A 16,788-nucleotide genomic window follows, 5' to 3' on the forward strand; every position below is an offset into this window, starting at 1 on the left:
TCTGCCTAGCACCGAATGACAGACAGACAAAGATAGTGACTAGTTGGTAAGCACAGTGGAGCATTTAGCAGCAATATATGTTTCATTGTATCATTGGGGGAGACAGAGAGGGGATTTTGTTTCAAAGGGGGTGTTTTCCAACCAGGAACTCGTAGCAAAGGACGCCCAGACTCCACAGATCTACCTTTTCATCATGAGTTTTCCCCTCATTAGGTTTGCCAGGTGACCCGGAAACATGACTCCAAAAGAATGCTACTGTTGTTCCTTATCTGCTGGATGTGTAAATAAGCAACCGTTTGTAACATGTTAGCCAAATCAACTTTAAAAGGTAACTGTAACTGGTTTCTGCTGCACTGCCAAGTGAGCAAAACATCTGTTGATGCAGGTTTTAAGTAAATAACCATTTCAGTATTCACTGAGCAGTAATGTCGACATTTGACCAGTGAATTAGGAGTAAACTAGAACATGAGATGTGGGTAAAACTTTAAAAATATTTTAAGGTCCCTGAGCTCAAATAACTTTAATTATTTACACTTTAATTGTTACACTGTTCCCAAATATCAACAAATTAACTTTCATGCTTGAAGAAGTTTGACATTTTTGCATTGATTTCAGAAATAAACGCAACAAAGGCATTTCAGAATTGAAGAAAAAATATTTTATTTCTTGAGCAGTCCAGCTGCCTGCCAACTTCACATTCAACACATAACATTGTCACAGTAATCTCAGGCCAAATACTATCTTTGGTGGAAACTGTGAATAGTATTATACAAGTTAGAATTGCACTTTTTGTGTAAACAGATCCAAGCAAATCCAGGATCACAAAGGCAGTTCAGTGGATATGACAGCTGTGCAAAGTCTTCAAGTGGATTTGAGCGCAGAAATACATTCTAACAGCATCGTCGGTGAGACAGTGAAGTGTAAAGTGTTTTGACAGTCATCTCAGCTTTGAATGCAGTTGCACTTCAACAGAATTTTATTGTACGCATCATTGCCCAAAATGCTAATAGCGTGGTACAAAGAAAGTGCAGGTAATGGCCCAGTGAGGAAAATGCAACAATAATCCCATCAGGTAGAAATGCTCAGTGCGCTGCCTGGAGCAGCATGTCACATCCTGATGATCAGCTCTCAGCACGACGGACTACAACATGGCTTCACTTTTGCATTATCCGCACTTGACGTTATTGTTTCTGCCGAGGATTTGCATTTGGGTGTATTATCCCAAGGCGGTGCCCGGATTGAACATCATCAGCGGCCTATTCATGCTGTCGCAGCGGTAAACAAATGACTCCAGCAGTGGGTGTCTAGTTTGACTAGGACTTAATGTGCTTGCCCTCTCCCCTGGCAGCAGCACACAGTTCTTTGTAGAGGTCGGAGTAGATAAATCTGGGGTAGGAGTTGTTCTCCATCAGGCTGTAGGCTTTCCCCTGAGCTGGCAGGAAGCTGGTCACAGTGGGCTCATGGAGGGTCTGGACGATGGCATTTTTTGTGTGGAAATCCAGGTTTATCTGTGACCAAAGAAACAGCCATTATCAGCCTCTGACTTCCATTTGTAATAAAGAATATGTTGTGTATTTATAAAACTTGAAGCACATGAATTCTGATTTGGAAAATTGTATTTATTTTTGATGAACAGGAAATGCTATAAATGGCAGCTGTTACCTCTTTGGGAGCTTCACTTTTAATGAACTCCTCGTAAATACTGTTGGCCTTGGACGCCAGCTCTTTGTGCGACGTGGTGTTCCTGAAATCCTCACAGGCTGTCCAAAACTCAATGTTCTCTTCGCAGAACTCAGACTTCAGAAAGATACAAAACACAGTTTTCCCGTCTGTGGGAGGGGGAAAGAGAAGAAGAAGTGTTAAAGAAAAGGCGGGTAACATAAGCCGAGGGACGTTGTTTGCTCATCAATGTAAAGTAAGTGAAAAGCCATTACAGCTTTTATTTGATTGAGGCCAATAAAGTGCTTTCATTTAGCCCACAGTTACCGTGTGACCTTTGAGAGCCTTTTATGTACTCGTGTGCCAATAGTGCGGTGAATGATGCTTACATTTATGACTGAGTAGTTTGTCAAGTGACTGCGCCCATTGGTGCACGTCATCAGCAGTCGGCCTGAGGGGAGAGGATACAGAACGTATTAAGAAAATTGCAGAGGAGAAAAACTTTAAATTGATGATAACAATACACTTTTGCAAACACTCCTGAAAAAGGTAATTGTTCCATTAAATTAACTACATTAATCATATATTTATCTGTAAAGTTACTTTTGATTGACTATACAGTGTGTCCATGCTGCAATTGGCGTTTCATTTAGAATCAAATAATTGATTTTAGACATAAAAACATAGTCATCTGGTTTGGTTTTATTTAGTCCTAAAACAATACATAAAACATGCACATTGCAAAAAATACACTAAATAAATACATTCAATAGAGTGTGGATAATGGGTAGGCTGTGCAAGGACAAAATATAGTCAAATAAAATAAGGTAAATTAGATTACATACAAAACTTAATTTAAAAAGTAATGTACAATTGAATTATATATTTATAACATAATAAACATGAAGCACAAACCAGATGTCATGCAGAATTGTGACATAATCCTCAAAATATAAGTTTCTCACCTGTAAGATCCGTTTTTCATTAGATGCATTATCGACTGGGAAGTGTTTGTCTTCAAGAAAAATCCTATTCTGTTCCTCCAGTTTTTCCTCCTGGAAAAAAGGGAAATCACTCATCAGTATTTTAGGCAAGTGTACCGTAATTCTCAGCAACATAATTTTTCACGAGGTCATCATAACCCACATCATTGTTATTAAACAGCAACTTACTTTATCCCCTTCCTCTCTGTGGACAGGTCAGTGGGTGTCATACAGTCAGTGAACGCCATGCTTTGGGATGACACACAAGCAAGATTCTCTCTCATGATTCAATCTTCTCTCCTTCTCCCTCTAGACTTCTCAGGCAACTTTATAGTTTCTCTCTCTCCAGCCACGATCCGGATCGTGACAGGCGAGGGGCGGGCCTCAACACGATTGGCTCTTGCTGTGTATACAGTGACTTGCCCCAGTATGACTCTCATGCCCTGAGGCATTGGCAGGCTTTTACTGCAATAGCATTCCCTCCCTAAGTGTCCTGCGGGCTTCCATTTTTAAGTGAAAGGTCAAGATGTGACGTACATTGCAGACGCGATGCCCTTGTTCCTAAAATACAGTTATGGCAGCGGTTAATGCAACTCTATTTCCAGTGTGTTTTTCTTTCTTCTTTTACATTTGAAGAGCATTTTGCAAAATTGCAGCAGCTGTGATATGTATCCCTATTCTCTAAGCATTCAATGCCTTAATTCTTTTTACTTTCCACCTATTTTACAATTTGAAAACAAAGTATACTCTTAAATGAGAGAACTACAAAAACACAGCACCCACTACACACCCCCACCGTTCAGCCTTAAACGTGCCTTTTCTGTTTCCAGGAGCTGTTGTCCGTCACATGTCGCCATCGCGTATGTACAGTTGATTCATTGTTACTTGGCAACACTACCTACAGTGTTCATATTCAATAAATTAGTCACAGCGGATGTGGATGTCATGTTGAAATACTGTGTCAGGTTGGCATAAAGATGATGATGCAATACCCTCTTGCCTCTATGAGTGTTTGGAAAAAAAAAAGTGGGCACTGTTGAATGCATTGTTTTACAAGCCTCATTATAAATTCAGTTTATAAAAAACGTTCGGACCATTGTTTTTTATTGGTATTTAAGTCCACTTGTGATCTTTAGGACAAAAGATGTTTACATTCTTGGGTAAGACGGGGTTGGATTGGTTGAAAAGTTAATAAATATGTAGGTTAACCATTTTCAACAGCACCTCAATAACTGTATTTCAGAGTGTAAGCTAACACCTGAAACCATGACATGTTGATCAGTCAGTCAGCAATGCGTCAGTCAAGGAATTGACCATTCATAGCAAAGAGTTTTAGCAGACAGATTTGGTGGAAAAAAGCTTTGCTGTTTGAGGGGGCTCAAAGATCGCTGCTAGGAGAACTGATCCCCCATCAACAAACACATGCGTGAACATGAGATATTATTAAAGTCAACATTACCACAAGCTCCAACACCATAGGAGGAGGTTAGAGGGAGTGGTGTTGGCACGGGGGTATCAGCAGACACAGTTAGAAGTGTCAGGATATCAAGGTACACCTGTATGAATGTGACTCAGATTGTAAAGGATGAAACAGCTGATACTCATCAGCTGACGCAAGGGCAAGTTCAGCGCTCTGCCGGAAATCTTCCAGTCGCTGACCGGCTGTCGAAAGGTAGTTTTACGTAACCCAGACATCTGAGAAATGTAACCGTCAACCAGTTCTAACTCGGTTTGAACCTTGACATGTACAAGTCTTTCGGCTGTATTGTTAAAGCAGTTATGTTTCGGCCACTTGAGAACTTCAATAACAAGCTGAAAAAATACACATACATACAACATTTGAGTTTGCTTTTTCGTCCAAGCGACAAATCTAAGTCCAATATTCACTCACGTGTTGGTTGTTGGGTGTCTTGAGCTGCTAGCTGTTTGACTTTCTTCACCAGCTACATGCCGCATAGTTAGTTATAAAACGACAACTACCATCGTGCACCAGAGGACGCCATCCACTACCTAATGTAGAGAGGTTTATCAAAGTATGGGGCTCCTGCCCTGCTCCAAAAAGGAAAACCGCTGAGAGGATACATGTTGAAGACCAGTTTGTCTGACCCTTATATGATCGTCACCTGACACGGCAGATACACCTTCCAGCTTCACGATGGAACCTTTTGGGACTCAGGAAGACTGTTGCGTACCAACAAGTCCAATGAAGAGAAAACGGACGCTAAGGTGTTCACTGATCCAGGTCAAGGACAAAGACCAGAAGATACACTCCATGACTTGACTTAGGGTCAGACAGAGTTTGAAAAAGGGGGAAATGTAGGACCCGACTACAGAGTACACAGTTATTTAGAAATCTACAAATACCATTGTTCATTTACAGAATTTATATAATTATTGTTGGTAAGGTTAACATCCAGGACTCAGACGGATAGGCTAGCTCAGGGTTAACATAGCTGACAGTTACGAGAGCTGTAACATGTAACTTCCTCCCTTCAATAAAACTTTATAAGCAGCACTACAAGTTGTAATCTTTATAGTTAAGACATTCATTCCAGTCACTGACCATGTCTGCTCATTCCTTTAGAAGTAATGTTCGCTTGGTTTATCTAAGCTCTTTTTTGTTGTTGTTGCTAAAAGCAGCCTACAAATGCTGCTGGAAATGGAATCGCTGCAGAACTCCATTTGCAGGCGAGAAACCAAAAAAACAACTTCCGTCACTTTACATTTGATGTATTTCTAATATAATCTCTATAATGAATGCTGTGTTACTCGGACACTAATATCACTTAACTAAAACCAATCTTTTGGCTGAAAATGTTTGCCAGGTCTTGAGGGGCAAACTAAATAACTGTCTGAAGAATATTCTCTCATAGTGTCACGGTTCAGGGCTGAGCTAAGACTCACGAGCAGAGACCGACACTGGAGACGAGGTGAAGTTGGAAATAAGGTCTTTTACTGGTCACCAAAAAAATAATAAACAAAAACTTAAAGCGACTCCAACTGGGAGCGAGCCAAAAACCAACAAAAAGGCAAAGTCATAAATCATTGAATCAACACGGGAGACACCAGGAGCACAAAGGGAAGAACAAAGACGATCTGACAACCGAAGCGAGGAAACGAGGGGAGTATATATGTGTGGGGTGATGAGAAGATTGGAGGCAGCTGGGTGGAGCGGGCAGGTGAGTAGGATGAGTGCAGGGGAATCAGGGGAAACACACACACACACACAGAGACAGAGATAGACACAGAGACACGATGAAACTAACAGGATGTTACACATAGGTCATTCACCGGTTCACATTGATTAAAGCACAGGTGATGAGTTTAGTAACTTAAACATGCTAGATGTCATGTACAGACCTGTGTTTTTTACACATGTAGCAGGGTGTCAAATGAATCAAATGTGTAATTGTGGTTAAGCTGAGACCTGCACGTCCGTTTTTGCAAAAATAAAGACATTTCAACACATGATGAATGCATGCTCTGGTTAGCTGAGCAATCTGTATATCATCTGACTGTTTTCAAAGTAATTTCCCGTCAGTCTCTGCTTGAGAAACGTACCTTTTAAGCACTGTGAAGTCCTTATTCCAGTAACAATGTAGTTTGACATCGCCATCATATCCCAGAATCACTAAAAGGGCATTTCCATTAAGGAACAGGACAATATAAAGCATAATCACAATTTGTTCTAGATTATCTGTGCCATAATGCATGTGCGTCACCTGCTGTGTTGTGTTGTGATTATCACTGGTCTCTCTCTCTCTCTCCCTCTCTCTCTCTCACCAGTACGGAGCTCTGCTGGGTGAAAACATGGTGTTCACCCCGTGTGTTTATTATGATGTGCAGACTGTGTGTAAGCAGCCGTCTGTTTACAAGTGGATGAAGAGCAGAGCCAAGTTTCCACTGAAGCACGAGGTCTGTCCAGAGGGCCTTACGCAGAAGGTGATTCCCAGCACCGGCTTGCAGAGTTTCGGAGTTGTGGATCAGAAAGCCCGGCTGCACTGTTAACTCCTCTTAACTCTTTGGGCTATTAGCACCACAAACAAGTGCCTAAAGTAAAAGGTGCACACATATCATGGATGTCAAGAGAGGCCACCAGCATTGAAGACAAGTCTGCAAGGCAGGCAGAGTGGTAATCGACCACAGCTACTGTGTGTGTGTATATTACAGACTATAGAAGATAACAATATGAACCACCATGGCTGCTGCATATGCACTCAGCCAAAAACAATTAGGGGGAGAGAACACATTAAAGACAAGCAATGGATGGTAACTGAAATTGACTTTCCACTTTGGCGGCCATGTCTGTAACTCATGATTAAAGTTCAGCCAAACATGAGATAAAAGTGCTGATCTCTGCACTGGATGCTGGGTGGGTTTCTCTGATACATCTTGTTATTCGTTAGGATTTGACTGAGGGGATTTTTTTACGGAATTGTCTTGAAATAGCCTGATATTGTTTAGGATTTCTGTGTAATAAATTGATTAAGCAAACATGTTTGCTATAAGAAGAAAAAGGCATTCAAATGAAACAAATTCAAACTAATTATAGAGGGAGACATCTCCAGGAAGACCACACACACAAAAAATGAAACAAGGCCGATGTCATTTGATGTCATTCTGAAGTTGTTTGTTAAGTTATCCGACTGATATTTCCTCTCAGTATAAAATGTGAACAAAATTAATTTCTACTATTATAGTGTAATTGTATTGTGTGTACCTTACAACGTCCTTCAGCCACACTAAAGGAAGCGTAGATTGTACTGAAAGATCAATAGAGCGACTGCGTCCTCTTCGCCCGGTGGAGTTTGTCACCGACTGACCAATTCTGTGGGAGTCAGCCTTTGTGTCGGTAACGTGAACTTTGATACCATGACGACCTGTTTACTCCTGGCCTCCTTTCACTACCTGAAGTGGTGAAAGGTGGTGTTGTGATGTGACGGTGACCTTGCTTTCCCGCATCTTACAATGTTGGGCAGGTTAAGACAAGAGCCGTGGACCGCTTTCGTCTGGCAAGGCTTCGTTCCGAGATGGCAACAGTTCTCCATAGTGACTGATATTATGTTTTGGGTGTTTTGGTGTTACAGCAGGCAAGTGACGTGGGTCACAGTACATACAGTAAAAAACGACATCCTTAGAATGAATAAAGAAATGAATAAATGTCATTTATCTTCTTAGAATGATAAAAAAACATAAAGAATAGATAATGCTACTGACAGTGGTATAACTGAAATGTGATTGATCCAAAGGGTGATAATGAGTCAGTCAACAACATAGGACAGATCACACCCGTACAGGAAACTAAATACAAGAGGATATTACATTGCTCTGGGGCCGGCCAAATCCAGTAAAAGTGAGACCAATAAAATGCGATACCAATAAACACAGAAACATTCCCTCAGTTAATACAACACAAGCTAGTAGTCAGTCCAGAAATGTAAAAAACCCCACACACAGACGTACAAGTCAGCTGAAGGGACAATGGACTTACTGTTCCGTGCAGCATCTATAACTGTGCAGCCAGTCATATTTGTATCATTCATTGTAATGTGGCTAAGGAGATAGCTTGACATTTTGGGAAATCCATTAACCTGCTTTCTTGCTGAGAGTTACACAAGAAGATTCAAACCAAACACACCTCTGTCTCATAAAGCCGCAGTGTGTAGGATTTGGCGGGCATGCTAGCGGTGAGGATGCAGAGTGCAACCAACTGAAACTTCTTCCGTGCGCCAAGCGTGTAGGAGAGCTACGGTGGCCGAAGCGAAAACATGAGCAGGTGAATGGCCCGATCTATCGGAATTGACATCTCAACAACACTTATTTTCATCCGTTAAACAGGATGTACGCAAGCCTTTCATATTAGATCCAATGTCATAAGTGGCTCAAGGTGTACTGCAGATATAAACGTTAAATAAAAGACTATGGACAAAATTCTGCAAATTTTTTTGGCGACCCAAATAAAATCTCCTGCGACCGACCAGTGGGTCCCGACCCAGTCTTTGGAAACAACTGGTCTTGACGATTTAGCCGTGAAGGCAACATATCAGAGAGACAGCAGGGCCAGGAGGCAAAGAAGACACCACAAGACCCAAACAAGATATTTAAGGGTCGAGTCTATACATTTTTTCTGGCTACATGTGGACATTTTAAATGGATCTGTTTTTGCCAATATCAGAAATGATGGACAAGTACTGCAGGCTGTCAGTCATTATGTGGGTCATAATTAAGCACATCTTAGTAAGGCCATAAAGTAGCCGGTATTTCTTTCCACAAAGCATTCATCATGTGCTGATGACGGTTGCTCATCTAGCTGAAGGCACTCTCAGCGCTACCAAGTCGCTTTGTGGCCTCGTCTTTGGCTTTCCTCCTGGTGGCTCCAGCCAGTTGACATATAAATTAGCAAAGCTTCTAACACAAAACCATCAGCTGCTACATTTACTGTAAATTGGATTAGGGTACATTTTGAAAAATAAGTGGAAACATGATTGATCGATAGGTTTAATTTTTCTGTACTCTCTCAAACGGCCGACAGTATGGCCAAAAATGTGCATTTGCCAGCCAAGCTTAGGCGCTTTCCGGGGCATCATGAAAACTGATAGGGAACTATGTGCAAACTAAATAATGAAATTACCCATCAAATGTCTTGTGTAATGGCGTGTTTGAAAATACATGATGTAAGGTTTCACAGGTTTAGCAGCTTCCATGCTGAATGGCTTTAATTTGATGGAAGAAACTTGTGTAACTCACATGGATCAAAACAAGCAAGGCTGAGGTGGTGCTCAAAGGGAGACAGACGGTGAACAGTTCAAAATCACTGTAAAAGGCAATAAACACATGCTCTAGCCCTGTCAATGGTGATGCATTTTTTAAATGTATTAATGTGCAGCTTATCAAATGTAAGCAACTAGCATTAAATCACTTTGTAGTGTCACTTACTTTTGAAAGTTTCATTGAACTTGTGGCACACATGTTTTTATGGAGAACTGCAGCCATCTGCCTGTTCTAGTTTTGGCTTGAAATGCATGATGGGGCCAAGATTGCACAACAATGAATTCCAACCCTATAAAGGTGTGTACGTGTGTGTGTGTGTGTGTGTGTGTGTGTGTGTGTGTGCGCGCGTACTGCCGGGGTAAGTCGGCACAGAGAGTACAGTACACACACAAACCACAGAGGAGCCTCCCTTTTAACAGAAGCTGGCGGTAAATAATCGACAGCGGCCAACACATGAGGACTGGTTGATCTGTTATGAAGATGCAGGCTACGCCCCACCAGTAATGTAGACTCACAAATGTATACCCAGCAATTATAAGGGTACACCTCATAACAACAAGGTTTTTTTTTGCAAGATTTAAGCATTGACACAGTGTTTACACTCATATGTAAGGCGTTGTCTTAGCCCATTCTCAAGGCACACTTTAGCATCTATATGAGACGCACCGAGCTTTCAAGTAATTACAATGTAAAAAACCACACAAGGTGGAAGAGAGGGTAGGTGGATGGGTCAAACAAACACTTTCAACCAGGAGACCAGTGTTTGAGATGGGTGCTTGTGTCCCAAAGGGTCGTTGAGATATTTTGAAGTTCGGGTTTTCAGCACTTATGTTAAGTTTGTTTTACTTATTTTGAGCCCCACCATGAAGTCTATCCGAGACCTAACTAAGTGATTTTGTTGCCTAAATGAAGTAAATGTTTTTGTTTGAATTCACAATGTTAACCACGTGTTTAATGCGACCGTATGCGGAGCAGCACAGTTTGACGTGCTGGGCTACCCGGTGCATTAGAAAGTGACGCTTAGGGTAATGACCATGTGTCAGTATGTGACAAGTCGTGAGCATTACTATGTGACAACCTGGGGTGTGTTTGTTGTCTCTATTTCATCCGACTTTGCCGACAGAGCCTGGCCAACAGTATACTCATAAAACAAGCACATAATTAAGTTGACACGCTTTGTAATTAATCACAGATTGCAAATGCTCTACAGTAAATTACCTGCAGCAGTGTTGACTGCTGACAGTATGTGTTTGCATAGACAGACACGTTGAGAAAAACAATTGTTGCTGTCATGGTAATGAGTGTACCTGCTTTCTTACCTGCTGTTGAGTCTGACAAACATTTCCAATCAGTAATAATTAATGGGTTCTTTGCAAAAAGTTATCGACTGCTAGTGCAAGTTTACAAAATGTCTACACAAGCAAGTTGTGTTTTTATTGGGAATGCCCTGATCTACCCACGGTGCACTCCTACCTACAATTTTTTTGATTTTTTGTTATTACATGTTAGCTCACCAATCCATTGCTCTGGTATTTTACCTCAGCAGTCCATTGGCTGACATGGGATGGTCACAACCTGATCTCACAAAAATACGTATGTGGAATGGCAAAGACATCTTTACAGTGCATTACATGGTGGTGGCAAGTAATGTGTTAAAAGGAATATGGTACACTTCAAATTTTGTCAGAAAAGTCTTAACAGATATTGTGGGTTGCGGTCAGAAGACATGGAAGAGCCTATATCTTACCTTTATACCCTTTTCCACCAAAATGAGCACGTATATACCGTATTTTTAAAAAACAGGAAAACCCACTAAAAATAGGCCAAAAACTCTTTTAATTTGTTTCATTGAACAGTTCAGAGAAAATCTCATTGTTCACAATGACTCATAAATAAACTGGAAGTCCAGGCCTTCCTGTTTCTAAAACAGCACATATCATTTATCACTAATTTCCGAGCCAACAGATGCTTTTCTGTGATAACACAAAGGATAACAGGAAACTGCAAGCATATCGGATATCACAGGGATCATGGCGATTTGATGTAATTTTGCATAAAAAAATTCAAAGCACGCTTATGCTGGGTTTTCCTTTCAATATTCTGTGACTATCATCATATACTGTATATCTGCACTCACTTTCTCAGTTTGAATGCACCTTCTCCTAAAGTAAAATGCTGAAAATATTTGAATATGAGAGACCAGGAGCGCTATTTATAAAGAACTGTATATATACCTAATCACTCCGTAGGATGGAGTGTTAAGCCTTGTCAACAACTGCACTGTAGTTGTTTCTCCACAACAATGAAAATAGGTCTTCGGCCCACCAGAACTTGGCACAGCCTGCATGTTTCCATGCTTATGCAGTGGAGTATTGCTTTAAACATATAACAGACAATCATTATGCAAACATGCCATATATTTTGTAATGCGATGTTTTAAGATCTATTTCACTAGAAGTGTGGTGCTATCTTCTTTAAACAGCCCATTTGACAAAATTTGCAAAAAGCTGTAATGTGACAAATAATAGATCATGCAGGGACTCTAGTGTGTGTGTGTGTGTGTGTGTGTGTGTGTGTGTGTGTGTGTGTGTGTGTGTGAGTGTGTGAAACTAAAAAAGTTTCACTTTATTCCAAGAATGGCAATTTAAATAATTTAATGTCGTTCAAATGACTAACATTTTAACAATCACTTCAACACTGCAAAACACTTTGTACTCAACTGGTGATAATTAACAATAAATAATACACTTTTTAAACTTTTAAGTTAACTTAACATTCCACCCTTAAGAATACATTCAAACAACATGCTTTGGAAAGCAAGAATATGGCATATTCTCAGGGTTTTAACATCCTATCATGCAAGGTGAAACATTCTGTCTCTATAATAATTCCACTCAAATAGTTTATTAAATAAAATCACAACTCTTGACACTTGCAGTGATGTAAGAAGTTGGTTTGGAATAAGATAACGGCCAGTAGTTGTGTGTTGAGGAATTACATCGCGACCGGCTGTAAAAAGGGAACGTATTCTTGCTGTAGTGCAGAATTTGGTTCAGATTCCAAACGAGAAAATGTGCATGATTATGGTTTGTCATCATAAAATAAATATATATATTCTGGATTCTTTTTTAAAACACCAGCTACTTTTTTATTTGAAAATTAGAAATATATTTAATATTGACACAAATATCCCCAACAGGCAGCTTTGAATCTAAAGAAATCGGTAAAATCTAAAAAAGATTTTATAAAAGAAGAAAAATCTCCCTTTGAAGTGTCCCAGAATGCCTCTTGCAGAATTAAGTGGCCTTCTAAAAGACATCACTATTGAGTCCTCTATCTGCTATGGATTTGTTGTCTTCCCTAGTGCTCTCATTAGAGAATTGGCCAACTCTTTTCACGACATCTTACTCTATATCAGTGGCAGTTAAAAGCTACAACTAAATACTCACTTTCACCCTCTCAGACACACACACCACACAAAAACACAACTAATCGAGCGTGACCGTTGCATTTTTCATCCTCCATCTTACTCTGCACAGGAAGCACCTCTGCAAAAAAGGTCAAAGGAGGTCCGCAGCATGGTTTGCTGACGCAGCACCAGTCAAAGCGGGCATCAGTCCCCTCGCTGATTCATTCATTGTCAAAAGTGGTCAATTCGCCTGCGTACACAGACTAATCATCCAGTGCAAACACACCAGACACCACATATTGTCATTAAGGCTGGTCATGTTTGTTCTTCTTCTCCTTGTTACACAGTCCTCAGGTGTGACGTGCTCAGTGTTTCGATCCTCCCGTGACAGGACTGAGGCACAGTTTGCGGCTGGATCGAGTGACGACCGCGAGGTGCGAGGCCTCTGTAGGTGTCCGTGTGGCGTGCGGCAGACACTCCTTCCTTTTTTTTTGTCGGTCCTTCCTTCTGAAGGAGCTCAAACATTCCAGTTATGGGTTTTATGTCCTCTCTCTCTCTCTCTCTCTCTCTCTCTCTCTCTCTCTCTCCCCCTGACTGCGCTTTCATCCCTTCGTGGCGTCTGCTGCAAGGTTTTCCAGGAGAGTTCTATAAATGTCTGAGCGGAGGAACCGCGGGTACGAGTCTCTTTCCATCAGCCCATAAACTATCTTCTGAGCGTCGTCAAAGCAGTGCATGGTGGGAGTCTTGACATTCCTTTTGATCTGCTCTCGGGTGTGGTAGTCAATGTTGATCTGGAATGAGGCAGATAGGAACGAGGGGATTTAAGCCAAGAGCAAGACATTTTAAGCTCAACATGTGAGCAGGCACTTTTCTCATATAATCTGATACAACAGTATTTATTACGGAAGTGCATGTAAGGGGGTCTGTGCATGAATGTGTGGATATTTCCAAGTTGGATTTACCTCTTTAGGAGATTCTGCTTTGATAAACTGCTCATAAATCTTCTTGGCTCTTGAGGACATTCTGAATGAAGACTTGATCTTCTTGTAGTCCTCACAAGTGAGCCAGAACTCAATATTCTCATCGCTGTATTCAGATTTCAGAAAGTTGCGAAAAGTGGCCAACCCATCTGAGGAAAGCACAGAAAGCGCAGCCAGCGTGAGGCACAGATAACACCCAGAAAAAAAAAACTTGAACTCTCATTCTAATTAACATAATTTACTGTTCTAGCGGTATTCTCAAACTCAGAGGAAAAGCAACCTACATTTAGACTCGAGAAGCCTTTCCAGTGACTGTGACCATTGTTGGGTATCTTCTAAACTTAGCCTGCTGGGAGAGAATGCAAGTTAGATTCCTCAAACAAAATCAAATTTGGGTAAAATAAAGCCTGGGTGAACTGCGAGGGTGCTGCAAGGACACAGAAGAAGCAGTCTAATCAAGAAAGCATAGCAGATGTCATTATCAAATTCGTACAGCAATGTCAAACCATGGGATATGTTGGCGTGCTGTGCGTGCTGTGCCAAAGCAAACATGGAGTCTCTAGTTCATTTGAATCCTTTCATGATGCCATAGATGGAAATGATGGGAGCGGGCTGGCTATTTTAAAACTGAAATGTATGCAAAACACTCCATAAGTCCCCTTACCTCTCAGAGCTTGATGAGTGTGAGAACATGCACTGGAGTCGGCACATAAAGTTCTTTCCGCTGTGTAGAGATAAGAAATGCGTCAATACATCCTTGTTAGATTTACTGCTGTTAAATTAGTTTCCAGTGGATCCGTCAAAGCATGTTGGCCATGTTAGTAATCAGAATGGAGCATGTGGTGGAGTAAAGTTAGATGAGATTATTTACTTAAGCTATTTTCAGGAGATACCATAAAGCACCCATAATATTCCTAAATGTGCTCTTGTGTCTGAAAGGTTTGGCGTGAGAACCAAATAAAACAAGAATCACTTTGCAAATACATTTGAAAGTAAATAGAGACAGAAACTATTTCTCATTGAGCCCCAAAGTCAGCATATTCACTGGAAACCCCCAGCTCGGCGTTAAGATGAACGTTTCACTCACAGGTTCTTGTTTCTCTTCCTGTCATCTCTGTCCATGATGAAGTGTTGTGTGTTGGGTGGTTCGACGATTAGGCTGGGCATTGTCTTGTTAAGTCCACACTCTCAGGCTCTCGGTCCTGGTCATGCTGCGGCTGAGAGACACTTAGGAGGGTTCCCCCTGCGACGCGGGTTTTTATACCAAGGTTTCCTGTTGCTACGGACCGGGGCTTCTAGGATACATCAGCAGCTTAGCCCAAGCTGAAGAGGAAGCACCCCTTTTTCCTCCTCCTCCTCTTCCTCTTCCTCCTCCTCTCCTCCTACCTCACTGTTAGAAACGACACATACTCACACTGTACTGCATGTTTGCCTCCCCCCTCTTGTCTTACTGCCTATTATGTCTCTCTGCTTTCCTTTCCTGCACATCCTTCCCTCCTTCTGACTGGATTAGCCAAACAGACAGAGCATGCTGTGTTCACATTATTTTTAGTCCGGCAGAACAGATGCAAATGACAGTAACATTGTACTGTGATAGGCAAATTGTGACCTTCGCAAACGGTGTGTTTTGGTAGCCCTCTGAAACGGAACTGAAAAGGGAAGCTGATTGAAAACAAATGGAAGGATTGCTTTTCTGTCTCCAACATGGAGTTCATGTCTGTTTTGACAAAACACCAACTTTAACATTTACTGAACCCTCGAACGGAAATTCAAAAACGTGACGTAAATTCATGCAACACGAGGGTAGAGTCGTATGCGCGAAAGAGGAAATTGCATATTGATTGCAACAGATGGAGTTGACGGCAGGAAGTCCCAAGACATTGTCAGAACGTCACATCATGGCTACACTCTTGTTTCAGCCACAAAGTTACTGTCAAAACCTTCCTACATGGTCAAAACTGTAGACAGAAATCCATATATGGAGGGCAAAACATGCACATCTGTGTGTATTTATATTTGAATATATGTATAGTATATAAATATTGTCATATTTATGAGAAATAAATATCCTCACAAGTATTGAAAGGCTTTTGAAAACCCTCAAAAGGGAGGACATGTTGCCAACCCTCACATTGACATTTAGACTTATTCGGTAAGGCTAAATCACCTCAAATTGAAGAAATTGTGGGAAAATGTGACATAAGGAAAGGGATGGCCAACACAGTCAACTACTACAATAATGAACATGGATCCCAATTCCAATGTCAACACTGACTCAAACACATTTGACAGACCACAGCCTTTTACATCCGAGTCTGTTAGTTCTTCAACAGACAGGAGTGAAGAGAAATAACCAGCCTTGGCCAAAAATTTAGTTGTGGTCTGAGAACTTGTAGTGGACTGGACAGTTTCTTGGCGATTGACTAGCATTAGCTGAAATTAGCGCTTGTAGCACTGACCCTTGACCTTGTACATATCCTTGAAATCAGTGCAGCTCTTTTGACATATTTTGTCTGGCGTTGAAAGTAGAGGCTGCTGCAGATGATTGAAACTGAAGAAAGCGTTGTGGGAATATATTTACCGTAGATATTATCTTAAAGGAGAGGGCATGCTTGAACCAAACTAGTTTGTATGAAGTGCTGTCCAGCCGCGTCTATATGGCATTTCAGAATGGCCACACTCACACTGCTCTCATGAAGAGCGACGAGACGCGAGACTCGGCCAAATTTTTTAAACGACACACTTTCTGACAGTCTCTCCTTGCAGGCATTCAAAGTATTGCATTGTACACGACAAGTGATGGAAGTAGATGTGTGAGGAATTTAAAGAAAGCTTGAGAGAAAAGTTCAAACCCAGCCGACTTTCACACCTCCACACTCCTAGCTAGTGTCAAATAGTCAGCTTCAGAAAGTCGAAGAAATTGTCCAAAGCTGTCAATCAACTCTGACTTTGATTGCTGACTCCTTAAACTGGAAACACTGTTCTT

The 16,788-nt window shown here is 41.2% G+C and overlaps 2 protein-coding genes across 2 annotated transcripts; both read right to left on the minus strand.

Moving 5' to 3' along the window:
- Positions 1 to 662: 662 nt before the first annotated feature.
- On the minus strand, positions 663 to 2,926 carry rgs2 (regulator of G protein signaling 2). Its single transcript, XM_031869773.1, has 5 exons — positions 2,832 to 2,926; positions 2,625 to 2,714; positions 2,049 to 2,110; positions 1,663 to 1,829; positions 663 to 1,508 (listed from the first exon to the last, which is right to left on the minus strand). The coding sequence occupies exons 1-5, from the start codon at positions 2,924 to 2,926 to the stop codon at positions 1,314 to 1,316; spliced, it is 609 nt and encodes a 202-aa protein (XP_031725633.1). The 3' UTR covers positions 663 to 1,313.
- Positions 2,927 to 10,604: 7,678 nt separating this feature from the next.
- On the minus strand, positions 10,605 to 15,145 carry LOC116395705 (regulator of G-protein signaling 21-like). Its single transcript, XM_031869781.1, has 5 exons — positions 14,890 to 15,145; positions 14,467 to 14,526; positions 14,087 to 14,151; positions 13,785 to 13,951; positions 10,605 to 13,613 (listed from the first exon to the last, which is right to left on the minus strand). The coding sequence occupies exons 1-5, from the start codon at positions 14,967 to 14,969 to the stop codon at positions 13,425 to 13,427; spliced, it is 561 nt and encodes a 186-aa protein (XP_031725641.1). The 5' UTR covers positions 14,970 to 15,145; the 3' UTR covers positions 10,605 to 13,424.
- Positions 15,146 to 16,788: the final 1,643 nt, after the last annotated feature.

The sequence above is a fragment of the Anarrhichthys ocellatus genome, unplaced genomic scaffold, assembly GCF_004355925.1.
Source record: "Anarrhichthys ocellatus isolate YVR2014 unplaced genomic scaffold, GSC_Weel_1.0 scaffold48, whole genome shotgun sequence".
In the NCBI taxonomy this organism is placed as follows: domain Eukaryota; kingdom Metazoa; phylum Chordata; class Actinopteri; order Perciformes; family Anarhichadidae; genus Anarrhichthys; species Anarrhichthys ocellatus.

What these genes read in the sequence shown, in the direction of transcription:
- LOC116395705 (XM_031869781.1), bottom strand. Translation starts at nt 14,969, where the DNA reads ATGCCCAGCCTAATCGTCGAACCACCCAACACACAACACTTCATCATG. An exon ending in CACTCATCAAGCTCTGAGAG is followed by an intron (nt 14,152 to 14,466) that starts GTAAGGGGACTT and finishes ATTCTCTCCCAG; the next exon opens with CAGGCTAAGTTTAGAAGATA. An exon ending in AAGGCTTCTCGAGTCTAAAT is followed by an intron (nt 13,952 to 14,086) that starts GTAGGTTGCTTT and finishes TGCTTTCCTCAG; the next exon opens with ATGGGTTGGCCACTTTTCGC.
- rgs2 (XM_031869773.1), bottom strand. Translation starts at nt 2,926, where the DNA reads ATGAGAGAGAATCTTGCTTGTGTGTCATCCCAAAGCATGGCGTTCACT. An exon ending in ACAGAGAGGAAGGGGATAAA is followed by an intron (nt 2,715 to 2,831) that starts GTAAGTTGCTGT and finishes CCTTTTTTCCAG; the next exon opens with GAGGAAAAACTGGAGGAACA. An exon ending in AAAGTGAAGCTCCCAAAGAG is followed by an intron (nt 1,509 to 1,662) that starts GTAACAGCTGCC and finishes CTTTGGTCACAG; the next exon opens with ATAAACCTGGATTTCCACAC.